This window comes from Salmo trutta, chromosome 14 (assembly GCF_901001165.1).
Source record: "Salmo trutta chromosome 14, fSalTru1.1, whole genome shotgun sequence".
In the NCBI taxonomy this organism is placed as follows: Eukaryota; Metazoa; Chordata; class Actinopteri; order Salmoniformes; family Salmonidae; genus Salmo; species Salmo trutta.
The window spans coordinates 78315988-78339545 of record NC_042970.1 but is presented as its reverse complement, the minus strand read 5'-3'; the positions used below and the strand labels follow the sequence as shown (position 1 = coordinate 78339545).

The window sequence follows — 23558 nt, the reverse complement described above, 5'->3', positions numbered from 1 at the left end:
TACACACGTCTTTTGCCACTACGGGGTGCCTGAGGATATAGTGTCTGATTGGGGTTCCCAATTCACTTCGAGGGTCTGGGGGGCGTTCATGGAGAGTAATGGGCAGGTGGAGAGAGTGAACCAGGATGTGGGTAGGTTTCTGCGGTCTTATTGCCAGGACCGGCCGGGGGAGTGGGCGGCGTTCGTGCCCTGGGCCGAGATGGCTCAGAACTCACTTCGCCACTCCTCCACTAACCTCTCCCCCTTCCAGTGTGTACTGGGGTATCAGCCGGTTCTGGCGCTTTGGCATCAGAGTCAGACTGAGGCTCCTGCGGTGGACGACTGGTTCAGGCGCGCGGAGGAGACATGGGACGCCGCCCATGATCACCTCCAGCGAGCTGTGCTGCGCCAGAAAGCCAGCACAGACCGTCATCGCAGTGAGGCCCCAGTGTTCACACCGGGGGACCGGGTCTGGCTCTCGACCCGAAACCTGCCCCTCCGCCTGCCCTGCCGGAAGCTGGGACCATGGTTTGTGGGGCCATTTAAAGTCCTGAGGAGACTGAACGAGGTGAGTTACAGGTTTCAGCTTCCCCCCGATTACCGTATTAACCCCTCATTCCATGTGTCTTTCCTCAGGCCGGTGGTGGCTGGCCCGCTCCAGGAGTCTGAGGTGCGGGAGGTTCCTCCGCCCCCTGTGGACATTGAGGGGTCCCGGCGTACTCCGTTCGCTCCATACTGGATTCAAAGCGTCGGGCGAGGGGCCTTCAGTACCTTGTGGACTGGGAGGGGTACGGTCCGGAGGAGAGATGCTGGGTCCTGATGTAGGACGTATTGGACCCTTCAATGCTGCGGGAGTTCTACCGTCTCCATCCGGATCGCCCTGCACCTCGCCCTCCGGGTCGTCGCCGGTGTCGGCGCGCGGCTGGAGCCGCACGTCAAGGGGGGGTACTGTCACGACTTCCGCCGAAGTCGCTCCCTCTCCTTGTTCGGGTAGCGTTCGGCGGTCGACGTCACCGGTCTTCTAGCCATCGCCGCTCCACCTTTCATTTTCCATTTGTCTTGTTTTCCTGCACACCTGGTTTACATCTCCTCTTAATTACTATGTGTATTTAGCCCTCTGATCCCTCCATGTCTGTGTGGGGTATTGTTTATTGTCAAGGTTGGCACGCTTCCGGGTTTTGTTTTGTACCCGTGCTTTGTGGCAGCTGGTACTTTGTACTTGGTTATTGTACTTTGCGCTGCTTCACTTGTTCTTGGGGCATTTGTTTTTGTGACGCGGTTGCGTTCTGTTCAAATAATTACCTCAGGAAAGTGCTTTGTCCACTCATCTCTGCTCTCCTGCGCCTGACTTCCATGCACCAGCTACACCCTTTTTGACATTCCTACAATTTTCTTATTTTTTCTTTGCTCCCTAGTTTAGTTTAATTGTGCCATTCGCTTTATCAAAACCACTTTCTTTCTCTTGTTCTTATATATCTTCCAAATGGTCCATTAAGCCCTGTATGGCTTGACCACACTCTATTCCCTCCTATCGATATCCACGTTATTGTTTTCTCTCTAATTATTGCACTTGTCAAATTTGTTATTACCCCTGTGTCTAGGTTTTTATAGTTGTTCTCTCTTTCCCAGTATATTTTTACTTCAAACATTATTATTTCTACATTTCTCTGTACTGTATGTTTTTCTACCCAACAGCTCAGTATTCGACTTTTAGCCGTACCGGGCAATCGCTGATATCGTCTTGACATTTAGTACTATTTTATTTATTTTATAATATCTGAGAGCCAATGAAAGCCATATGTGTTCTCTTATACTCACAGACACCATTCACACAGTTTTAGAAACTTTAGAGTGTTTTCTATCCAAATCTACTAATTATATGCATATTATAGTTTCTTGGCAGGAGTAGTAACCAGATTAAATCGGGTACGTTTTCTATCCGGCCGTGAAAATACTGCCCCCTATCCCAAACAGGTTCATTATCTTGTTGTCATTTACCCTGTATTCAGACCTGCAGGTCAATATGACTCCTGGCACAGAGGCAGGAAATTGGACACTGACCTGTATCACCACCTGTACTCTGACTGACAACCCCACCTACATCTGGTACAAGAACGGACACAAAGTAAAGGAGGACACTTCCAGCCTGTATTCAGACTCCTTTAGTGATGCAGACAGTTACTCCTGTGCTGTAAAAGGCCGTGAGGGACTCCATTCTCCTGCAGTGTGTGTGGACATTGTTTGATACACATTTCATATAAACACAATTTTTTCAGGTTTTGAGACGAATATCAATTATTCAATGGATATTGATAATTATTAAATAATTATGGTTTTCACTACTATAAACTGATTAACTATTTTATTCTACTTTATAAACAACATCAGTGTATACTGGTAGATATTGTAATTACAGATGTATATAAGGTGTTAAATTGTCTTCTTGTATTTCAGGTCAGAAGTGTTGGAGTGTGACTTACACCCATCAGAGTATCTGTGTCTTGAAGGGGTCAACAGTGGACATATCCTGCTCTTACACATATCCCAGTTATCATGAGATCAAAACAACTTTCAGGTTTACTGAATGGTCCGGTATGGATGCTGAAGATCTGAACTCAGTGCCAGGGTATGAGGGTCATATAGAGTACCTTGGGGATAAGAAGAGTGACTGTACCCTGAGAATCACAGACCTGAGACTGAGTGACTCTGCTGGGTACAGGTTCAGATTCATAACATCTGGAGAAAAGTTTGTTGGCTCACCTGTCTCCCTGACTGTCACAGGAAATCTGTCACTCATCTCACGTCTATGACACATATCTAGATAGCTGTAATGTGAGTGTGGTTTTGTATGAATGCTAATGCATATGATGTGTGTGCTTCAGTGTCTACTGTGATTTTAGCTGTGCTTTTGTATGTATGCTAATGAGAATGTTGAATTTTAATCTGTTTTTATTGATTCTATGGAACCCAGGACTTCCTGGAAAACAGTGGAAATTATTACAGAGTAGCCTATCCTGAATAAATATATCAATTTAATGACCGTAATTACCTTAATAAAGGGCAGTCATACAGACACTGTAGTGTTAAGTAACAAAAAAAACAAATCTAGTATTTCACATAAGAGGACATATATAGGAGGATAATAATGATTTGTTTCCTTTTACTCTAGACGTTGTGTTGAAAATGGATCCTACATCTGTGTCAGAGAGGGAGAATGTCACACTGACATGTAGAACCAAATGTACACTGGACCCCATCACAGTCTACAGTTGGTATAAGACTGGACAGTCTATACCAAACAGCAACACCTACTCTCCTGTCTATATCCTATTCTCAGTCAGCAGTGAGGATACAGGCAGATACTCCTGTGTTGTAGAAGGCCATGAGGATCTCCCCTCTGCTGAAGAGACTCTCACTGTCACATGTAAGTACATCTGGTGTTTAGACGTCCAGTTTGATATAGTGATCATCTTGATAATTGAGAATAGATTGTTTTCCATATAAATATATCTATCAATAAATATTTTCGGGTGCAACATCTGCTCCCCTGAATTTGTATTACCATAATGTCGTCATTCTTTTTAATGATTCGGTTTCTGATTGTCTTTTACTCTGAATTACATTTTTTCAAACTCACCTGTAAAATGTAAACACAAATGTTGCTATAATTAAATACAATGTATTTTACACCAGACAGCCCAAAGAACACCTCAGTGTCAGTCAGTCCCTCTGGTGAAATAGTGGAGGGCAGTTCAGTGACTCTGACCTGCAGCATTGATGCCAACCCACCTGTGGACAAATACACCTGGTACAAGAAGAACGTAACCTCACCAAAAGCATCAGGACAGAGTTACAGCATCACTAACATAATCTCTGAGGACAGAGGAGAATATTACTGTGAGGCCCAGAATGGAAGAGGATCTATGAACTCTACAGCTCTGATGATCATTGTAGCAGGTAAAGTTACATCTTCAATACTTCAATACAAAAATATTTTCAATAAGAAATTATGTTTCAAGGTAATCTTCTTCTAGTTTGCCTTATTACACTTTGGTAAATAACTCTACATAGGCTTATAATCTCAGCAAAAAAAGAAATGTCCTCACTGTCTACTGCGTTTATTACCAGCAAACTTAACATATTTAAGTAAATATTTGTATGAACTTAAGATTCAACAACTGAGACATAAACTGAACAAGTTCCACAGACATGTGACGAACATAAAGGGAATAATGTGTCCCTGAACAAAGAGGGCGTCAAAATCAAAAGTAACAGTCAGTATCTGGTGTGGTCACCAGCTGCATTAACCTCTATGGGCTAGGTGGGATGCTTGCCTCCTTGCAGCATGCCTTAGGCATGTTCACGCAGATGAGCAGGGACCCTGGGCATCTTTCTTTTGGTGTTTTTCAGAGTCAGTAGAAAGGCCTCTTTAGTGTCATACATTTTCATAACTGTGACCTTAATTGCCTACCTTCTGTAAGCTGTTAGTGTCTTAACGACCGTTCCACAGGTGCATGTTCATTCATTGTTTATGGTTCATTGAACAAGCATGGGTGTCACAACTGTCATCATGGAGAGAAGAAGTGGACCAAAATGCAGCAGAGTTAGTGTTCAGCATCATTTAATTCAAAAAAAGATCACTGGTACACTACAAAACAAGAAAATACCGACAGCTCAACAGTACTGACAGCATAACACACTGAACAGAAACAATTACCCACAACCCCAAAGAAAAACACACACTCCTATATAGGACTCCCAATCAAAGGCAACTCAACACACCTGCCTTCAATTGGGAGTCCTAATCACCAACACAACCATTCACACACACAAAAACTCTGCCACATCCTGACCAAAACTAATCCAATTGCTCCCTCTGCTGGTCAGGATGTGACAATGGGAAACAGTGTTTAAACCTTTTACAATGAAGATCTTTGAAGTTATTTGGATTTCTACAAATTTTCTTTGAAAGACTGGGTCCTGAAAAAGGGACGTTTATTTTTTTTGCTGAGTTTATATACAAGTATTACATTATTGTCCTGTGTTGCCATATATTCATTTTCAGTTTATAATAACATGTAATCATATCATCTATATTACTGTCTCTGTTAGGGAAATAAACTATCATGACACAAGGCGAGACCCAGATGCAGACACAGGAGGCAGATGATTGGAGTCTTAAAATATTTATTAATCCAAAGGAGTAGGCAAGAGAATGGTCGTGGACGGGCAATAAGGTCAAAACCAGATCAGAGTCCAGGAGGCACAGAGTGGCAGACAGGCTCGTGCTCAAGGCAGGCAGAAAGGTCAGGCAGGCGGGTATATAGTCCAGAAACAGGCAAGGGTCAAAACCAGGAGGACTACAAAAAGGAGAATAGCAAAAGGAGTATGGGAAAAAAAGCTGGTTGACTTGACTTAAACATACAAGACGAACTGGCACAGAGAGAGAGGAAACACATGGATAAATACACTGGGGAAAATAAGCGACACCTAGAGGGGGTGGAGACGATCACAGGAACAGGTGAAATAGATCAGGGTGGGACACAAACATCAGTTATGACTGCAGCTGTAGGAGTCACAGTGGTTGTTCTGGTTCTTATCCTCTGTCTCTCTGGACTCGTGGTTCAGGTGAGTGAAAATGCGTCTTTCAAAAATTATTCCACTGTATTAACTTAAGTATTTATTCATATATTCATTAATTTGTTTACAAAATAGGAAGAAATTCTCCAAATCCACCTCTGACACAAGACACACAGCAGACAACGGACAGGTGAGTCTGTTCAAACAGATGTAAGATCATTTTTATTGCTTTGTGGGACATTTCCACTCTTCATGCTGTCTGTCCTCAGGTCTATTGAAATTGTCTGTTCTCTCTCTCCATCAGGGAGACTCTAGTCCGGTGTATGACAACGTCTCAGGCATGGCCATGACCTCTACTGCAGCACAGGTAGTGGACACAGGCGAGCAGGATGACGTTCACTACGCCAGCGTTAAATTCTATCGATTTCCTAGACTAGTAGAGACATTTGAAGTCTGTAGTCTGCAGTAATGTTGAGATGCCAGTAGGGAGCAGTCTAGTCTAGACCACTGGAGTCAAACATACTCACCTTTCATTTGTGCTGGTACTTTCAGTTGCACATTGATGCAGCTGATGAGGAGTGATGGGAATGAGTCACATTTTACGTCTTTTAAAAATGTAGGCCCACTCCTCAAATAAAGCAATGCAACTACGGTATGCTGACTTTTGTTCATTTTCTATTTAGAGACAGTAACATCGCTTTAGTGACATGCTGTTCACACATGTTAAAATCCTGACTAGGCTAGGCTACTTTTAAAATGTGTCACCCACAGAACTCACACTTCGGCTACGCCTACTTCTACTAGCCCTTACAGTAGACTACTTCTTGTTTCCACGCAGTGACAGTAAGTTGACTAACTGTACAAGACCTTCCCCTTCACTTCACTCTGTAAGTACTCTTGATAATATCTTGAAATATTGTTTATGTCATATGTTTTTCTTGTAATATATCATATATTTGAGGGTAAAACGTACTGTATCTTTTACTTTTTGTAATGTTTCGAGCTGGTGGTTTGGTTGTTACATCAGGGTCAGTATTCATAAAGTGTATCAGAATATGAGTGCTGATCTAGGATCAGGTTCACCTCATCCAAATAATTATGATCTAAAAGGCTAAACTGATCCTAGAACAGCAATACTACTCTGATACACTTTCTGAATACCGGCCCTGGACTATGTTGATGTGTTTAGTTTAGTTCAGTTTATTCATGTGCATGTTTTTTTTGTGTGTGTATATGTGGGTTGTGTTTAGGAGTAGTATTAACATGAGACACAGTGACGGTGGGTTATGTTTAGGAGTAGTATTAACATGAGACACAGTGATGGTGGGTTGTGTTTAGGAGTAGAATTAACATGAGACATAGTGATGATGGGTTGTGTTTAGGAGTAGTATTAACATGAGACACAGTGATGGTGGGTTGTGTTTAGGAGTAGTATTAACATGAGACACAGTGACGGTGGGTTGTGTTTAGGAGTAGTATTAACATGAGACATAGTGATGATGGGTTGTGTTTAGGAGTAGTATTAACATGAGACACAGTGATGGTGGGTTGTGTTTAGGAGTAGTATTAACATGAGACACAGTGATGGTGGGTTGTGTTTAGGAGTAGTATTAACATGAGACACAGTGATGGTGGGTTGTGTTTAGGAGTAGTACTAACATGAGACACATTGTGAAACATTAGACTATGCGAGTATGGTCCTCTGTAACTTAGTTGGTAGAGCACGGCGCCTTCAACAACACTGGAACCTTCAGTAGCAGCTGATGAGGAGTGATGGGATTTAGTCACATTTTGCCTCTAAGAAATGTATGGCCTACTCCTCAAAGGCAACTATTTTCTGACATGTTGTTCATGCATGTTAATGTCTTAACGCCTTGACTGGGCTACTTTTAAAATGTGTCAACCACAGAATTCACACTTACAGTAGGCTACTTCTTGTTTCTATGTACTGCCAGCATCACCTTCCTGTCATCCATAGACCTCTACAGCCTGAACCATATCAGAGTTCTTTATACAGACATTATACTGTATGTACTTCATTAGAACTTTATATTCACAGAACAGTATATGAACAACATGCTACATTGGACTATATGTGACCCATTTCAGGAAACTAGACCTGTGGCGCGGGTCACTACTTCAAAGGAGAGCCATTTGAAGGTAATTTTTTTTTATCAAAATGAGTGTTTTGGCAGAAATGCCTCTGGAACATATGAACTTTCATGTGCCTTAATAACAAACTTGTATGCCAACTGTAAATACGAATAAAATGGTTAAATTACTAGCCTAGTTGGTTTAGCCACAGAAAATGCCAGCAACCTTCCCACTAGCCATGATTGGCTGAGATAATGAGTGGGCTGGACATGCCGAGAGATGAGTTTGGATTGGTCTGCCATACAGCCCTCTTCTGTCTATTTGAGCTGGTCAGTATGTGTAGGTAATCCTGTCTAAAGTGGTAATGCTGTCTAGAACATCCTGACCGGTTGCATCACCGCCTGGTATGGCATTTTACAGTAAGGGGCTACATAGGGTAGTGCGTACGGCCCAGTACATCACTGGGACCAAACTTCCTGCAATCCAGGACCTATGTAATAGGTGGTGTCAGAGGAAAGCCCATAAAATTGTCAGAGACTCCAGTCACCCAAGTCATGGACTGTTTTCTTTGCTACCGCACGGTAAGCGGATTAAATCTTCAAACTAAGGGCAACCATGCCATCTGACAAGAGACACGTCCATCCATGAATGATGTAGTAAGATAATCTAGCTCGCTACAATTTCAGATGTTACACATTTTTAATTTTGACAGGATGGGGCTAAGGCACTGCATCTCAGTGCTAGAGGCATCACTACAGACCTTGGTTCGATCCCAGGCTGTATCACAACAGGTTATGATCGGGGGCCCCATAGGGCAGCGCACAATTGGTCTGGGGAGGGTTTGGAAGGGGTAGGTCGTCATTGAAAAATAAGAATTTGTTCTTAACCTCTATGGGACCGGCGGGACGAATTCGTCCCACCTACGTAACAGCCAGTTGAATCCAGTGGCGCGATTTTTAAAACGTTTGAAATACTATTACTTCAATTTCTCAAACATATGACTATTTTACAGCTATTTAAAGACAAGACTCTCGTTAATCTAACCACACTGTCCGATTTCAAAAAGGCTTTACAACGAAAGCAAAACATTAGATTATGTCAGGAGAGTGCCCAGCCAGAAATAATCAGACACCCATTTTTCAAGCTAGCATATAATGTCACAAAAACCCAAACCACAGCTAAATGCAGCACTAACCTTTTATGATCTTCATCAGATGACACACCTAGGACATTATGTTATACAATACATGCATGTCTGTTCAATCAAGTTCATATTTATATCAAAAACCAGCTTTTTACATTAGCATGTGACGTTCAGAAAAAGCATACCCCCCGCAAACTTCCGGGGAATTTACTAACAATTTGCTAAATTACTCACGATAAACGTTCACAAAAAGCATAACAATTATTTTAAGAATTATAGATACATTACTCCTCTATGCACTCGATATGTCCGATTTTAAAATAGCTTTTCGGATGAAGCACATTTTGCAATATTCTAAGTACATAGCCCAGCCATCACGGGCTAGCTATTTAGACACCCACCCAGTTTAGCCTTCACCAAAATCACATTTCCTATAAGAAAAAGGGTCTTACCTGTCCTGTTCTTCGTCAGAATGCACTCCCAGGACTTCTACTTCAATAACAAATGTAGGTTTGGTCCCAAATAATCCATCGTTATATCCAAACAGCGGCGTTTTGTTCGTGCGTTCTAGACACTATCAGAATGCTAAATCACAGTCGTGCGCATGGCTCAGAACGTGACAAAAAATGTCTAAATATTCCATTACCGTACTTCGAAGCATGTCAACCGCTGTTTAAAATCCATTTTTATGTAATTTATCTCGTAGAAAAGCGATAATATTCCGACCGGGAATCTGCAATTAGCTAAACAGCCGAAGGAAAATACTCCACGGGGTCGAATCGCGCACGCGCCTAATTCTATTGTCCTCTGATGGGACACTTGGAAAAGGGAATTCTGTGTTTCAGCCTGAGGCTGCCTCATCATCGTTCAGGTTTTTCCCGGGTTCTGAGAGCCTATTGGAGCCCTAGGAATTGTCACGTTACAGCTAAGATCCTGACTCTTCAATAAACAGAAGCAAGAACAACAACACCTTGTCAGACAGGGTACTTCCTGCATGAAACCTTCTCAGGTTTTTGCCTGCCATAGGAGTTCTGTTATACTCACAGACACCATTCAAACAGTTTTAGAAACTTTAGGGTGTTTTCTATCCAAACCTGAACAATAATATGCATATTCTAGCTTCTGAGTTGGTGTATGAGGCAGTTAAAAATGGGCACATATTTTTTCCAAAATTCTCAATGCTGCCCCTTAGCCCGTAGAGGTTAACTGACTTGCCTAATTAAATGAAGATGAAATAAAATAAATCAAATAATATTAGCTAGCTAACATTGAACCTGGCTCGCTAGCTAACTTTAGGTGTATGATCTATTTATTTGTATCTCAGAGACATTTGCTTGGCCAGCTATAGCCGAATGTTAGCTAGCTAACATTGGACCTGGTTGGTTAGCTACCTGAAGATTCATGCAGGGTAGTAAAGTCATGAGTTGGGATTATGGTCCATTGGTTACCTAGCTAGCTAGCTACATATCTTAACAAAAGACTCCACTATGCAAGTAACCATTTGGGTGCGTTCGTAAATTCAGTCTGGCCATCTGATCCGATTTTAGAGCCCTCTCGTCTGAGTGTGCCAGAGTGCAGAATAACTGAAGAATTTACAAACGCTCAATGTCCGTTGAATATTGCCGTTGTCAGTAATCATCGGCAAAATATTATAATTTAGTTATTGCCAGCAGCACAGTTACAATCACCAACGCTCTGGACAGCATGAAAACAGTCTAACCAGCACTGCTTGGGCGAGTACAATGGACAGAATGGGGTGTTCTCTCATTTGTGTCTGGAAGTAGCTAGCAAGCTTGGGGATAGGAGCTGTCATTGAACCTGGTGGTCAGTCTTTAGGCTGCTGTACAGCTTGACGGACCGTAGAGGATTGAACATTTATCCTCCTATATTTGGGGTTCTGATAATAAAACAACTTCAGAACAATCAATGTAGAAATATGTGTTTGCAGTACTACACATCTGTTCAATAATTGATTGATTGTTGTTGTTTATAATGGTGATGATAATGATGATGACTATTTTATACATTAAGAATGTATTTGTGTATCATACTTCATGTCAGATTAAATAGACAGATGTAGACAGACATGCAACACGTCACACACATTACATACATAGTGCAATAGACTTACAGACAGACAGTATTCACAAAGACAACCATATAGCACAATACAACACAACACAATATGAGCCTGGTTCATTTTCAGTAATGAGGCCCTGTACCCCATTTACAGTTTCTACTTCAATGTATCAGGTGGAGTTATTCACCAGCTATAGAGTGAGTTGTTGTTTATGTTTCTAAGACTGCAGGGTGGGAGATGCAACAATGGCCTTGAGAACAACAGGAAGTGTGTTGGTGGTCTTTCTCTGGTCTGTAGCAGGTATGGTCTCATTCTTATCTTTTAGTTGCTCTGTTTATCAATCTACAGACATTTCTCAAAAGATAAGAATCATAATGTTATTCTGGTGTCTTCTGTTAGGAGTCTCCACTTCACTTTAAATAGTTGTCTTTCACACCTCACTGAGTGATGCTTATCTCTGGTTTCCGTTCACACTCAGCATCTACGGCAACAAAGTACGGAAAAACTTTACTGTCAGTGTGAGTCAATAGACCTTGGCTTAATTCTGATACCATTATGTTGTGTGACTGTGTTTCAGTGGTACTGGGTCAGTATGGCTGGAGTGTGACTTACCCCACTCAGAGTATCTGTACCTTGAAGGGGTCATCAGTGGAGCTGTCCTGCTCTTACATATATCCCAGAGGTTATACAATCACAACTACCTTCTGGTTCACTAATAAGTATGCTCTGGAGAATTATGTGAGTCTGAGTGATGACCCAGACTACAAAGGTCGTGTGACGTATCGTAAGGATCAAGTAAATGGACACACCCTGACAATCAGAGACCTGGAGGAGAAAGACTCAGCTACGTACATGTTCAGATTTAAAGATCAGACAGGAAGATGGAAATATACTGGCACTCCTGGAGTCACTCTGTCTGTCACAGGTACAGTAACATTCTATATACTGGTGATCCTGGAGTCACTCTGTCTGTTACAGGTACAGTTACATTCTATATACTGGTGATCCTGGAGTCTCTGTCTGTAACAGGTACAGTAACATTCTATATACTGGTGATCCTGGAGTCACTCTGTCTGTCACAGGTACAGTAACATTCTATATACCGGTGATCTGGAGTCACTCTGTCTGTCACAGGTACAGTAACATTCTATATACTGGTGATCCTGGAGTCACTCTGTCTGTAACAGGTACATTTACATTCTATATACTGGTGATCCTGGAGTCACTCTGTCTGTCACAGGTACATTTACATTCTATATAGTTAAACTGTTGAATTCCATTTAGTTCAGGAAAATTGTCTTAGTTTTGTATTTATGTCTGTATAACATAGGATTTCTTCCATCTTTGTATTAGAGTGAGAAGTCAGTGATAAAGGGATTTACAGTGATATTGTTTTTTCTCCAGGTCTTCAGGTGAAGGTGACTGGTGGACATCAGGATAAGACACTGACCTGTATCACCACCTGTACTCTGACTGACAACCCCACCTACATCTGGTACAAGAACGGACACAAAGTAAAGGAGGACACTTCCAGCCTGTATTCAGACAACTTTAGTGATGCAGACAGTTACTCCTGTGCTGTAAAAGGGCATGAGGATCTCCACTCTCCTGCAGTGTGTGAGTGTTGACTTTGTAAACAACATTTCATACAAAATTTCATACAAATGTTAATTAAGTGCTTTCAAATACAAAAATGTTCTCAAGTTGTGGGACAATCATTTGTATTTGCTGTGAATGTGACATCCACTTCTGCTTTAGTTCCTTATCTTTTCCCAAGCTGTGTTGAGTGGGCTTCAAGATTATATAATCAAATTCCTGAAAATGAGGTCATTTAAGATTGTGGTAATCCTTGGGGTGTTGGGTTGAGCTTGCAGAGATTAACACAGAGACCAGGAGGTTTTAGTCAGCAAACACGACTTTACTAGGCCATAAAATACACATAAAGAAAATTACGTAGGTTTGGCTTGGCCCTTCTTCTCAGCTTTGGCTTTGTGTCGGTCTCTCCCAGTGCTTTTCCGCGGTGTGCCACAGTGCTCCTTTTTTGTAGCCTCCACGGCTGGTTGGCACTTTCCCCTAATTACCTCCACTTGGGAGCCATCCGTGTCGGTGTGCCCAGCTCGTGTACTCCCAGCAGAGGGAGCCAACATTGCAGCACGTACCTCCCCTCTATTACCACCCCCCAGGGTAGACCTCCCGGGATACCACCCCCCCCCCCCCCCCCCCCCCCCACAGCCCTGACCGGAGGCATGCTCAGGGCTAGGTTTGCATCCCTTCTGGAGTGTGTCCGCATTGCCATGCTGGGCCCCCGACCTGTGGATGACAGAGAGAGAACAGATGTAAGGACAGGAACCAGCAGGTTGACACGGTCATTCGTGTCCTTACCTCTTGCCATCCACACAAGGGGGCGTGGTCAGTGATCAGGGTGAACTTCCTCCCGAGGTGGTAATAATTGAGGGTGTCCAGTGCCCATTTTACAGGGGGGCACTCCTTCTCGACAATGAACATTTTAACGCACAGGAGGAGCTTTCTGCTGACATCCATGATTGGGTGCTCCTCGCCTTCCTGCTCTTGGGACAAGATGGCCCCTACCCCTGTGTCAGACTATTATATGAGAAAAATAGCATAAAAATTGATTTTAAACAGCGTTTGACATGCTTCTAAGTACGGTAATGGAATATTTTGAATTTTTTTGTCACGAAATGCGCTCGCGCGTTACCCTTCGGATAGTGACCTGAACGCACGAACAAAATGGAGGTATTTGGATATAATTATGGATTATTTGGAACCAAAACAACATTTGTTGTTGAAGTAGAAGTCCTGGGAGTGCATTCTGATGAAGAACAGCAAAGGTAATCCAATTTTTCTAATAGTAATTCTGAGTTTAGTAAGCCCCAAACTTGGTGGGTGTCAAATTAGCTAGTCTGTGATGGACGAGCTATCTACTCAGAATATTGCAAAATGTGCTTTCGCCGAAAAGCTATTTTAAAATCTGACATAGCGATTGCATAAAGGAGTTCTGTATCTATAATTCTTAAAACAATTGTTATGTATTTTGTCAACGTTTATCATGAGTAATTTAGTAAATTCACCGGAAATTTGCGGTGGGTATGCTAGTTCTGAACATCACATGCTAATGTAAAAAGCTGGTTTTTGATATAAATATGAACTTGATTGAACAAAACATGCATGTATTGTATAACATAATGTCCTAGGAGTGTCATCTGATGAAGATCATCAAAGGTTAGTGCTGCATTTAGCTGTGGTTTTGGTTTTTGTGACATATATGCTTGCTTTGAAAATGGCTGTGTGATTATTTTTGGCAAGGTACTCTCCTGACATAATGTAATGTTTTGCTTTCGCTGTAAAGCCTTTTTGAAATCGGACAATGTGGTTAGATTAACGAGAGTCTTGTCTTTAAAATTGTGTAAAATAGTCATATGTTTGAGAAATTGAAGTTATAGCATTTTTGAGGTATTTGTATTTTGCGCCACGCGATTCCACAGGCTGTTGAATAGAGTGGGACGCTAACGTCCCACCTAGCCCAGAGAGGTTAAACTGGTTACTACTCTTGCCCAGAAATGAGAATATGCATATTATTAGTAGATTTGGATAGAAAACACTCTAAAGTTTCTAAAACTGTTTGAATGGTGTCTGTGAGTATAACAGAACTCATATGGCAGGCAAGAACCTGAGAAGATCCCAAGCAGGAAGTGGCCTTTGTGCAAATTTGTAGTCCTTCTGTTGCTTGTCTATCGAAACTACAGTATCTGAGCTGTTACGTGACACTTTCTAAGGCTTCCATTGGCTCTCTAAAGCCTTCAGAAACCGGATTGAGGCGTCTCCTGTCTCTGGGCAGATAACAGCAGCACAGTTTGTCAGTGGACTGCCTGGTGACAGAGAGATTGGAGATGCAGGTTCACGAGACCTCGCCATTTTTTCTCTTCCTTTTTGAATGAATACATGAATATTATTGCTATTTTATGAGAAAAATTGCATAAAAATTGATTTTAAACAGCGTTTGACATGCTTCTAAGTACGGTAATGGAACATTTAGATTTCTTTTGTCTGGAAATGCGCTTGCGGGTTACCCTTTGGATAGTGACCTGAACGCACAAACAAAACGGGCATATTTGGACATAACTATGGATTATTTGGAACAAAAACAACATTTCTTGTGGAAGTAGCAGTCCTGGGAGTGCATTCTGATGAAGAACAGCAAAGGTAATACAATCTTTCTAATAGTAATTCTGAGTTTAGTGAGCCCGAAGTTGGCGGGTGTCTGAATAGCTAGCCTGTGATAGCTGAGCTATGTACTCAGAATACTGCAAAATGTGCTTTCGCCGAAAAGCTATTTTAAAATCTGACATAGCGATTGCATAAAGGAGTTCTGTATCTATAATTCTTAAAATAATTCTGTATTTTATCAGCGTTTATGATGAGTAATTTAATCAATTCACCGGAAGTTTTGGGTGGGAATGCTAGTTCTGAACATCACATGCTAATATAAAAAGCTCGTTTTTTATATAAATATGAACTTGATTGAACAAAACATGCATGTATTGTATAACATAATGTCCTAGGAGTGTCATCTGATGAAGATCATCAAAGATTAGTGCTGCATTTAGCTGTGTTTTGGGTTTTTGTGACATATATGCTTGCTTTGAAAATGGGTGTGTGATTATTTTTGGCTGTGTACTCTCCTAACATAATGTAATGTTTTGCTTTCGCTGTAAAGCCTTTTTGAAATCGGACAATGTGGTTGGATTAACGAGAGTCTTATCTTTCAAATGGTGTAAAATAGTCGTATGGTTGAAAAATTGAAATTACTGCATTTGAGGTATTTGTATTTTGCGCGACGTTCTTCCATTGCATATTTGGCGAGGCGTTCCGCTAGCGGAACGTCTAGATTTAACACAGAGACCGGGAGGTTTTAGTCAGCAAACACGACTTTACTAGGCCATAAAATAATCATAACAAAGAAAATCACGTAGGTTTGGCTCGGTCCTTCTTCTCAGCTTTGGCTCTGTGTCAGTCTCTCTCTGTTCTCTCCTGCGGTGTGCCATAGTGCTCCTTTTATGTAGCCTCCACGGCTCATTGGCACTTTCACCTAATTACCTCCACTTTTAGCCATCCGTGTCGGAGTGCCCAGCCCGTGTACTCCCAGCAGAGGGCGCCAACGTTGCAGCACGTACCTCCCCTCCATTACCCTCCCCCGGGGTAGACCTCCAGGGATACCACAAGATATATACAATTATATTCATGTCACTGGGAGAATTTACTTCTACCAGATGCCTTTCATGAAGACCTTTGCGCTACGTTTTTGCACATAGAACACCCATTACATTTTCAAAAAGTGAAGACTACAAACATTGAAAAACTACAAAGCTGAAGGGCTGGTCACTTCTTCGGTACTTTTACAGCATATAATTATGGTTTTACAAACAGTTTAGCAGTAATTATTATTTTCCTACTTTATTAAGAACATAAGTGTATACTGGTAGGTATTGTAATTAAAGATTTATGCAAGGTGTTCTGTTGTCTTCTTGTATTTCAGGTAAGAAGTGTTGGAGTGTGACTTACAACCATCAGAGTATCTGTGCCTTGAAGGGGTCAACAGTGGACATATCCTGCTCTTACACATATCCCAGTTATCATGAGATCAAAAAAGCTTTCTGGTTTACTAAATGGTCTGGTATGGATGCTGAAGATCTGAGCTCAGTGCCAGGGTATGAGGGTCATATAGAGTACCTTGGGGATAATGAGAGTGACTGTACCCTGAGACTCACAGACCTGAGATTGAGTGACTCTGCTGGGTACAGGTTCAGATTGATAACATCCGGAGACAAGAATGCTGGCTCACCTGTCTTCCTGACTGTCACAGGTAATCTGTCACACATCTCACATCTATTACTGTAATTACCTTATTAAGGGCAGTCATACAGACACCGTGGTGGTATGTGACAGAAAAAAAACAAATCTAGTAATTAATATAAGAGGACATATATAGGAGGATAATAATGATTTGTTTCCTTTTATTCTAGACGTTGTGTTGGAGATGGATCCTACATCTGTGTCAGAGGGGGAGGGAGTCACACTGACATGTAGAACCAAATGTACACTGGACCCCATCAAAGCCTACAGCTGGTATAAGAATGGACAGCCTATACCAAACAGCAACACCTACTCTCCTGTCTATATCCTATTCTCAGTCAGCAGTGAGGATACAGGTAGATACTCCTGTGCTGTAGAAGGCCATGAGGATCTCCCCTCTGCTGAAGAGACTCTCACTGTCAGATGTAAGTACATTGGGTTTAAATCTTTAGTTTGGTATGTTAACATTGTAGTGACAGATATTAGCTCCACATGATACTTTAATAGATCATCTTCAGTAAGAGGGTGAATCTAAAAGTCATTTTGTGGAAAAGTACCTCATTTTTACTATTTTTAAATCCACTGTATTTTACACCAGATGGTCCAAGGAACACCTCAGTGTCAGTCAGTCCCTCTGGTGAAATAATGGAGGGCAGTTCAGTGACTCTGACCTGCAGCAGTGATGCCAACCCACCTGTGGACAAATACACCTGGTACAAGAAGAACGTAACCTCACCAAAAGCATCAGGACAGAGTTACAGCATCACTAACATCATCTCTGAGGACAGTGGAGAATATTACTGTGACGCTAGCAACATGAAAGGGACAGAGACTTCCTTCCCTGTCCATATTAATGTCATGTGTAAGTATGTCATGTTCTGTCTATTTCTGGTGCTCTGTGATATGACTGTTTTAACAGATACGCACAATAAACACATGTACACATGGGTTTTGTGTTGTAGATATGTGGTAGTAGAGTAGGGGTCTAAGGTCATATACTTAATGTGTTGTGCAATCTGTAGTGAATGTATTGTAATGTTTTTAAAAATGGAATAACTGCCTTAATTTTACTGTCTTCATTTTGCTAATGGGGATCCTTAATAAAAACAACTACAAACAGATATATGTTCTAACCTCTTAACACTTAAACCCATGATACTGCAGCAGTGTTTCCCTGGGTTCCTGTGGTGGTGGTGGGGGCTGTCCTGACTGCTGGAGCTCTTCTAGTCACCATCTACTGCACTCTGAAGAGGTGAGGATTTTCTAGCCAGGGTTAAATATGAAATGTATATTAACCTCCACTAGAGGTCAGTAGAAACCCACTCTGTTCCTCTTTACAGGAGATCCACAGGAGGAAGTGATGCCACAACAGACACACAGGTGATTATATCAGTTACACCTCCACCTCCAGACCTGGTGACATGAATCTACTATATCACGATAGTCTTTTTCACACTATTTTCACTGTTACCATGTTCTCTCTCTCTCTATTTCCCTCTCTCTACACAGAGTGTCCATCAGAACCCTAACAGTGACACGTACACAGGTCTGAACATGAAGACCTGGTCACCTGACTACGACACTCTGGAAGTAAGTCTCTTATTATGTGTTTGTGTTTTATACAGTATTTGAATGTGTTTAGAGAAAATGATAGAGAGTGGTGTCACAAAGTGCTCATGCATTTCTCTCTCTCTCCTCCATCCCTTCCTCCCTCCCTCTCACACTCTCTCTTTCTCTTTGCCTCTCTCTCACTCTCTCGTTCTCTCCACAGAGTGTCCATCCTGACCCTAACAGTGACATGTGCACAGCTATGAAGAAGAAGACCAGGTCACCAGAGTGACACCCTGGCAGTAGGTGTGTGTGTTTGTGTGTGTGTGTGTGTGTGTGTGTGTGTGTGTTTGTGTCCATAAACACTTCATGAAGTGGTGTATAAAGTGCTCATTCAGTGTGTCTTTGTTCAGAATGTGAGGGGACTCCCCAGTGACACATCCCCTCAGATAAATACTGAGCTCTCCGATTATGAGAAATTAAGAGAACCACCACAGATTCTGGACTGAAGAGAACCACCACAGATTCTGGACTGAAGAGAACCACCACAGAACCTGGACTGAAGAGAACCACCACAGATTCTGGACTGAAGAGAACCACCACAGAACCTGGACTGAAGAGAACCAACACAGAACCTGGACTGAAGAGAACCACCACAGAACCTGGACTGAAGAGAACCAACACAGAACCTGGACTGAAGAGAACCACCACAGATTCTGGACTGAAGAGAACCACCACAGAACCTGGACTGAAGAGAACCACCACAGATTCTGGACTGAAGAGAACCACCACAGAACCTGGACTGAAGAGAACCACCACAGATTCTGGACTGAAGAGAACCACCACAGAACCTGCACTGAAGAGAACCAACACAGAACCTGGACTGAAGAGAACCACCACAGAACCTGGACTGTGGAGAACCATAACAGAACCTGGTCCGAAGAGAAGAGAACCACCACAGAACCTGGACTGAAGAGAACCAACACAGATTCTGGACTGAAGAGAACCACCACAGAACCTGGACTGTGGAGAACCATAACAGAACCTGGTCCGAAGAGAAGAGAACCACCAATGTTTTTTCCTTGTAATGTTAATTGTATATATTGAAGATAAATAGGATGGATTATACTTTTACTCTTTTACAATGGGACATTTCCCACCAAAAGAATTACATAATGTACTTTTCTCAGCAACTAATATGGATAATATTGAAAACAGCTTTTAATATTTTTCGCTCTCTGACCTTGTTGCTCCTGATGTGTTAATTGATGTACTTTGTATTGCTGTCAGACATTTATTGTGCCATGGCATTTATGAAAAGGAATATCATAATCACGCTTGTTTTATGATGAAATTATTCATGATTATGTACTTCCGAAACAGTGTGATTCAGTGTAAATTATGCATTTTGTTGTAAATGAGCTCAAAGTTTAAGACAATAAATACAAATAAATGTTGCGTGAAATATTACAGCCTAGTCTGTTATTCTTTATTATCTGTTAACTTGAAAATCTTAAAAAGCTGAATTTATAGAAGTTTTAATTTTTTAATTTTATTTCACCTTTATTTAACCAGGTAGGCTAGTTGAGAACAAGTTCTCATTTGCAACTGCGACCTGGCCAAGATAAAGCAAAGCAGTTCGACACATACAACAACAGAGTTACACATGGAATAAACAAACATAGAATCAATAATACAGTAGAAAAATCTGTATACAGCATGTGCAAATGAGGTAGGATAAGAGAGGTAAGGCAATAAAAAGGCCGTGGTGGCAAAGGAATTACAATATAGCAATTACATAAAGCTATGTACAGGTGCAGTGATCTGAGAGCTGCTCTGATAGCTGGTGCTTAAAGCTAGTGAGGGAGGTAAGAGTCTCCAGCTACTGAGATTTTTGCAGTTCGTTCCAGTCATTGGCAGCAGAGACCTGAAGGAGAGGCGGCCAAAGGAAGAATTGGCTTTGGGGGTGACCAGTGAGGTATACCTGCTGGAGCGCGTGCTACGGGTGGGTGCTGCTATGGTGACCAGTGAGCTGAGATAAGGTGGGGCTTTACCTAGCAGAGACTTGTCGATGACCTGGAGCCAGTGGGTTTGGCGACGAGTATGAAGCGAGGGCCAGCCATCAAGATCATACAGGTCGCAGTGGTGGGTAGTATATGGGGCTTTGGTGACAAAAGGGATGGCACTGTGATAGACTGCATCAAATTTGTTGAGTAGAGTGTTGAAGGCTATTTTGTAAATGACATCGCCTAGGTCGAGGATCGGTAGGATGGTCAGTTTTATGAGGGTATGTTTTTTTGCGAAATAGGAAGCCGATTCTAGATTTAATTTTGGATTGGAGATATTTAATGTGAGTCTGGAAGGAGAGTTTACAGTCTAACCAGACACCTACAGTGGGGGAAAAAAGTATTTGATCCCCTGCTGATTTTGTATGTTTGCCCACTTACAAAGAAATGATCAGTCTATAATTTTAATGGTAGGTTTATTTGAACAGTGAGAGACAGAATAACAACAAAAAAATCCAGAAAAACCCATGTCAGAAATGTTATAAATTGATTTGCATTTTAATGAGGGAAATAAGTATTTGACCCCCTCTCAATCAGAAAGATTTCTGGCTCCCAGGTGTCTTTTATACAGGTAACAAGCTGAGATTAGGAGCACACTCTTAGCCTGTTGGGGCTAGGGGGCAGTATTGAGAATTGTACAGCAAGGATTTAGCCAACAAAGATGGAAACTCAAGCCAGCCAGTGTTCACACCAATTCCATGATGGGAAGTGTGCACTTGCACACTTGGGAAAGGGTGGAGAATGGGGATCTCTCAGGCACCTTATTGCCAGTTTGTTATTTTGTCATTGAACCAAGTGAATGAGGATATGATTGGGATATATTAGTCTCCCTAGGCAGACAGGTTGCCTCCCACAATGTTAACAATGTTCTTGCTGTTTCACTAGGTCTGGGATTTCCTAGACTAGTAGAGACATTTGAAGACTGTAGTCTGCAGTAATGTTGAGATGCCAGTAGGGAGCAGTCTAGTCTAGACCACTGGAGCCAAACATACTCACCTTTCATTTGTGCTGGAACTTTCAGTTGCACATTGATGCAGCTGATGACGAGTGATGGGAATGATGGGTCTTTTAAAAATGTAGGCCCACTCCTCAAAGAAAGAAATGCAAATATGCTGACTTTTGTCCATGATCTATTTAGAGACAGTAACATCGCTTTAGTGACATGCTGTTCACACATGTTAACATCCTGACTAGGCTAGGCTACTTTTAAAATGTGTCACCCACAGAACTCACACTTCGGCTACGCCTACTTCTACTAGCCCTTACAGTAGACTACTTCTTGTTTCCACGCGTTGACTCACTGTACAAGACCTCTCACATTCACTTCACTCTGTAAGTACTCTTGATAATATCTTGAAATATTGTTTGTCATATGTTTTTCTTGAAATATATCATATATCTGAGGGTAAGACTTACTGTATCGTTTACTTCTTGTTATGTTTTGAGCTGGTGGTTTGGTTGTTACATCAGGGCCAGTATTCATAAAGTTTATCAGAATATGAGTGCTGATCTAGGATCAGATTGACCTCATCCAAATAATTATGATCTAAAAGGCAAAAGTGATTCTAGAACAGCACTCCTACACTGATACACTTTCTGAATACCGGCCCTGGACTGTGTTGATGTGTTTAGTTTAGTTCAGTTTATTCATGTGCATGGTTTTTTTTGTGTGCGTATGTGGGTTTTGTTTAGGAGTAGTTTTAACATGAGACACAGTGATGGTGGGTTGTGTTTAGGAGTAGTATTAACATGAGACACAGTGATGGTGGGTTGTGTTTAGGAGTAGTATTAACATGAGACACAGTGATGGTGGGTTGTGTTTAGGAGTAGTATTAACATGAGACACAGTGATGGTGGGTTGTGTTTAGGAGTAGTATTAACATGAGACACAGTGACGGTGGGTTGTGTTTAGGAGTAGTATTAACATGAGACACAGTGATGGTGGGTTGTGTTTAGGAGTAGTATTAACATGAGACACAGTGATGGTGGGTTGTGTTTAGGAGTAGTATTAACATGAACAACAGTGATGGTGGGTTGTGTTTAGGAGTAGTACTAACATGAGACACATTGTGAAACATTAGACTATGCGAGTATGGTCCTCTGTAACTTAGTTGGTAGTGCACGGCGCCTTCAACAACACTGGAACCTTCAGTAGCAGCTGATGAGGAGTGATGGGATTTAGTCACATTTTGCCTCTAAGAAATGTATGGCCTACTCCTCAAAGGCAACTATTTTCTGACATGTTGTTTATGCATGTTAATGTCTTAACGCCTTGACTGGGCTACTTTTAAAATGTGTCAACCACAGAATTCACACTTACAGTAGGCTACTTCTTGTTTCTATGTACTGCCAGCATCACCATTCTGTCATCCATAGACCTCTACAGCCTGAACCATATCAGAGTTCTTTACATGGACATTATACTGTATGTTCTTCATTACCACTTTACATTCACAGAATAGTATATGAACAACACGCTACATTAGCCTGTTGCATCTAGGCATTCCGCTAGCCAATATCCAATGGAACAGCGTGGCGCAAAATACAATAACCTCAAAAATCCAATCATTTCAATTTCTCAAACATACCACTATTTTACACCATTTTATAGATACACTTGTCCTTGATGTAACCACATTGTCCGATTTCAAAAAGGCTTTACAGCGAAAGCTAAACATTAGATTATGTTTTGAGAGTACATAGACCAAAATAATCACACAGCCATTTTCGAAGCAAGCATATATGTCACAAAAACCCAAACCACAGCTAAATGCAGGACTAACCTTTGATGATCTTCATCAGATGACACTCCTTGGACATTATTTTATACAATACATGTATGATTTGTTCAATCAAGTTCATATTTATATCCAAAAACAGCTTTTTACATTGGCGTGTGATTTTCAGAACATGTGTTCCCACAAAAAACTTCCGGTGAATTTACAAAATTACTCATCATAAACGTTGACAAAATACATAACAATTATTTTAAGAATTATAGATACAGAACTCCTTTATGCAATCGATATGTCAGATTTTAAAATAGCTTTTTTCGGCGAAAGCACATTTTTCAATATTGAGTACATAGCTCAGCCATCACGGCTAGCTATTTTGACACCCACCAAGTTCGGGGCAAACTAAACTCAGAATTAGTGTTAGAAATATTGTATTACCTTTGCTGATCTTCGTCAGAATG

At 41.5% G+C, this 23558-nt stretch overlaps 2 protein-coding genes across 2 annotated transcripts; both read left to right on the top strand.

The window, feature by feature from the left end:
• The first annotated feature begins 2573 nt into the window (after positions 1–2573).
• On the top strand, positions 2574–16846 carry LOC115147890 (uncharacterized). Its single transcript, XM_029690150.1, has 6 exons — positions 2574–2692; positions 5695–5749; positions 5864–5939; positions 11455–11802; positions 12282–12494; positions 16432–16846. The coding sequence occupies exons 1-6, from the start codon at positions 2574–2576 to the stop codon at positions 16791–16793; spliced, it is 1173 nt and encodes a 390-aa protein (XP_029546010.1). The 3' UTR covers positions 16794–16846.
• Positions 16847–17361: 515 nt separating this feature from the next.
• On the top strand, positions 17362–18596 carry LOC115147496 (basigin-like). The gene is made up of 5 exons (XM_029689746.1): positions 17362–17610; positions 17913–18000; positions 18089–18128; positions 18258–18338; positions 18520–18596. The coding sequence occupies exons 1-5, from the start codon at positions 17394–17396 to the stop codon at positions 18586–18588; spliced, it is 495 nt and encodes a 164-aa protein (XP_029545606.1). The 5' UTR covers positions 17362–17393; the 3' UTR covers positions 18589–18596.
• Positions 18597–23558: the final 4962 nt, after the last annotated feature.

What these genes read in the sequence shown, in the direction of transcription:
- LOC115147890 (XM_029690150.1), top strand. Translation starts at nt 2,574, where the DNA reads ATGGATGCTGAAGATCTGAACTCAGTGCCAGGGTATGAGGGTCATATA. An exon ending in AGTCACTCTGTCTGTCACAG is followed by an intron (nt 11,803 to 12,281) that starts GTACAGTAACAT and finishes TTTTTTCTCCAG; the next exon opens with GTCTTCAGGTGAAGGTGACT. An exon ending in TCTCCACTCTCCTGCAGTGT is followed by an intron (nt 12,495 to 16,431) that starts GTGAGTGTTGAC and finishes CTTGTATTTCAG; the next exon opens with GTAAGAAGTGTTGGAGTGTG.
- LOC115147496 (XM_029689746.1), top strand. Translation starts at nt 17,394, where the DNA reads ATGGAGGGCAGTTCAGTGACTCTGACCTGCAGCAGTGATGCCAACCCA. An exon ending in ATCTACTGCACTCTGAAGAG is followed by an intron (nt 18,001 to 18,088) that starts GTGAGGATTTTC and finishes TCCTCTTTACAG; the next exon opens with GAGATCCACAGGAGGAAGTG. An exon ending in CTGACTACGACACTCTGGAA is followed by an intron (nt 18,339 to 18,519) that starts GTAAGTCTCTTA and finishes TTCTCTCCACAG; the next exon opens with AGTGTCCATCCTGACCCTAA.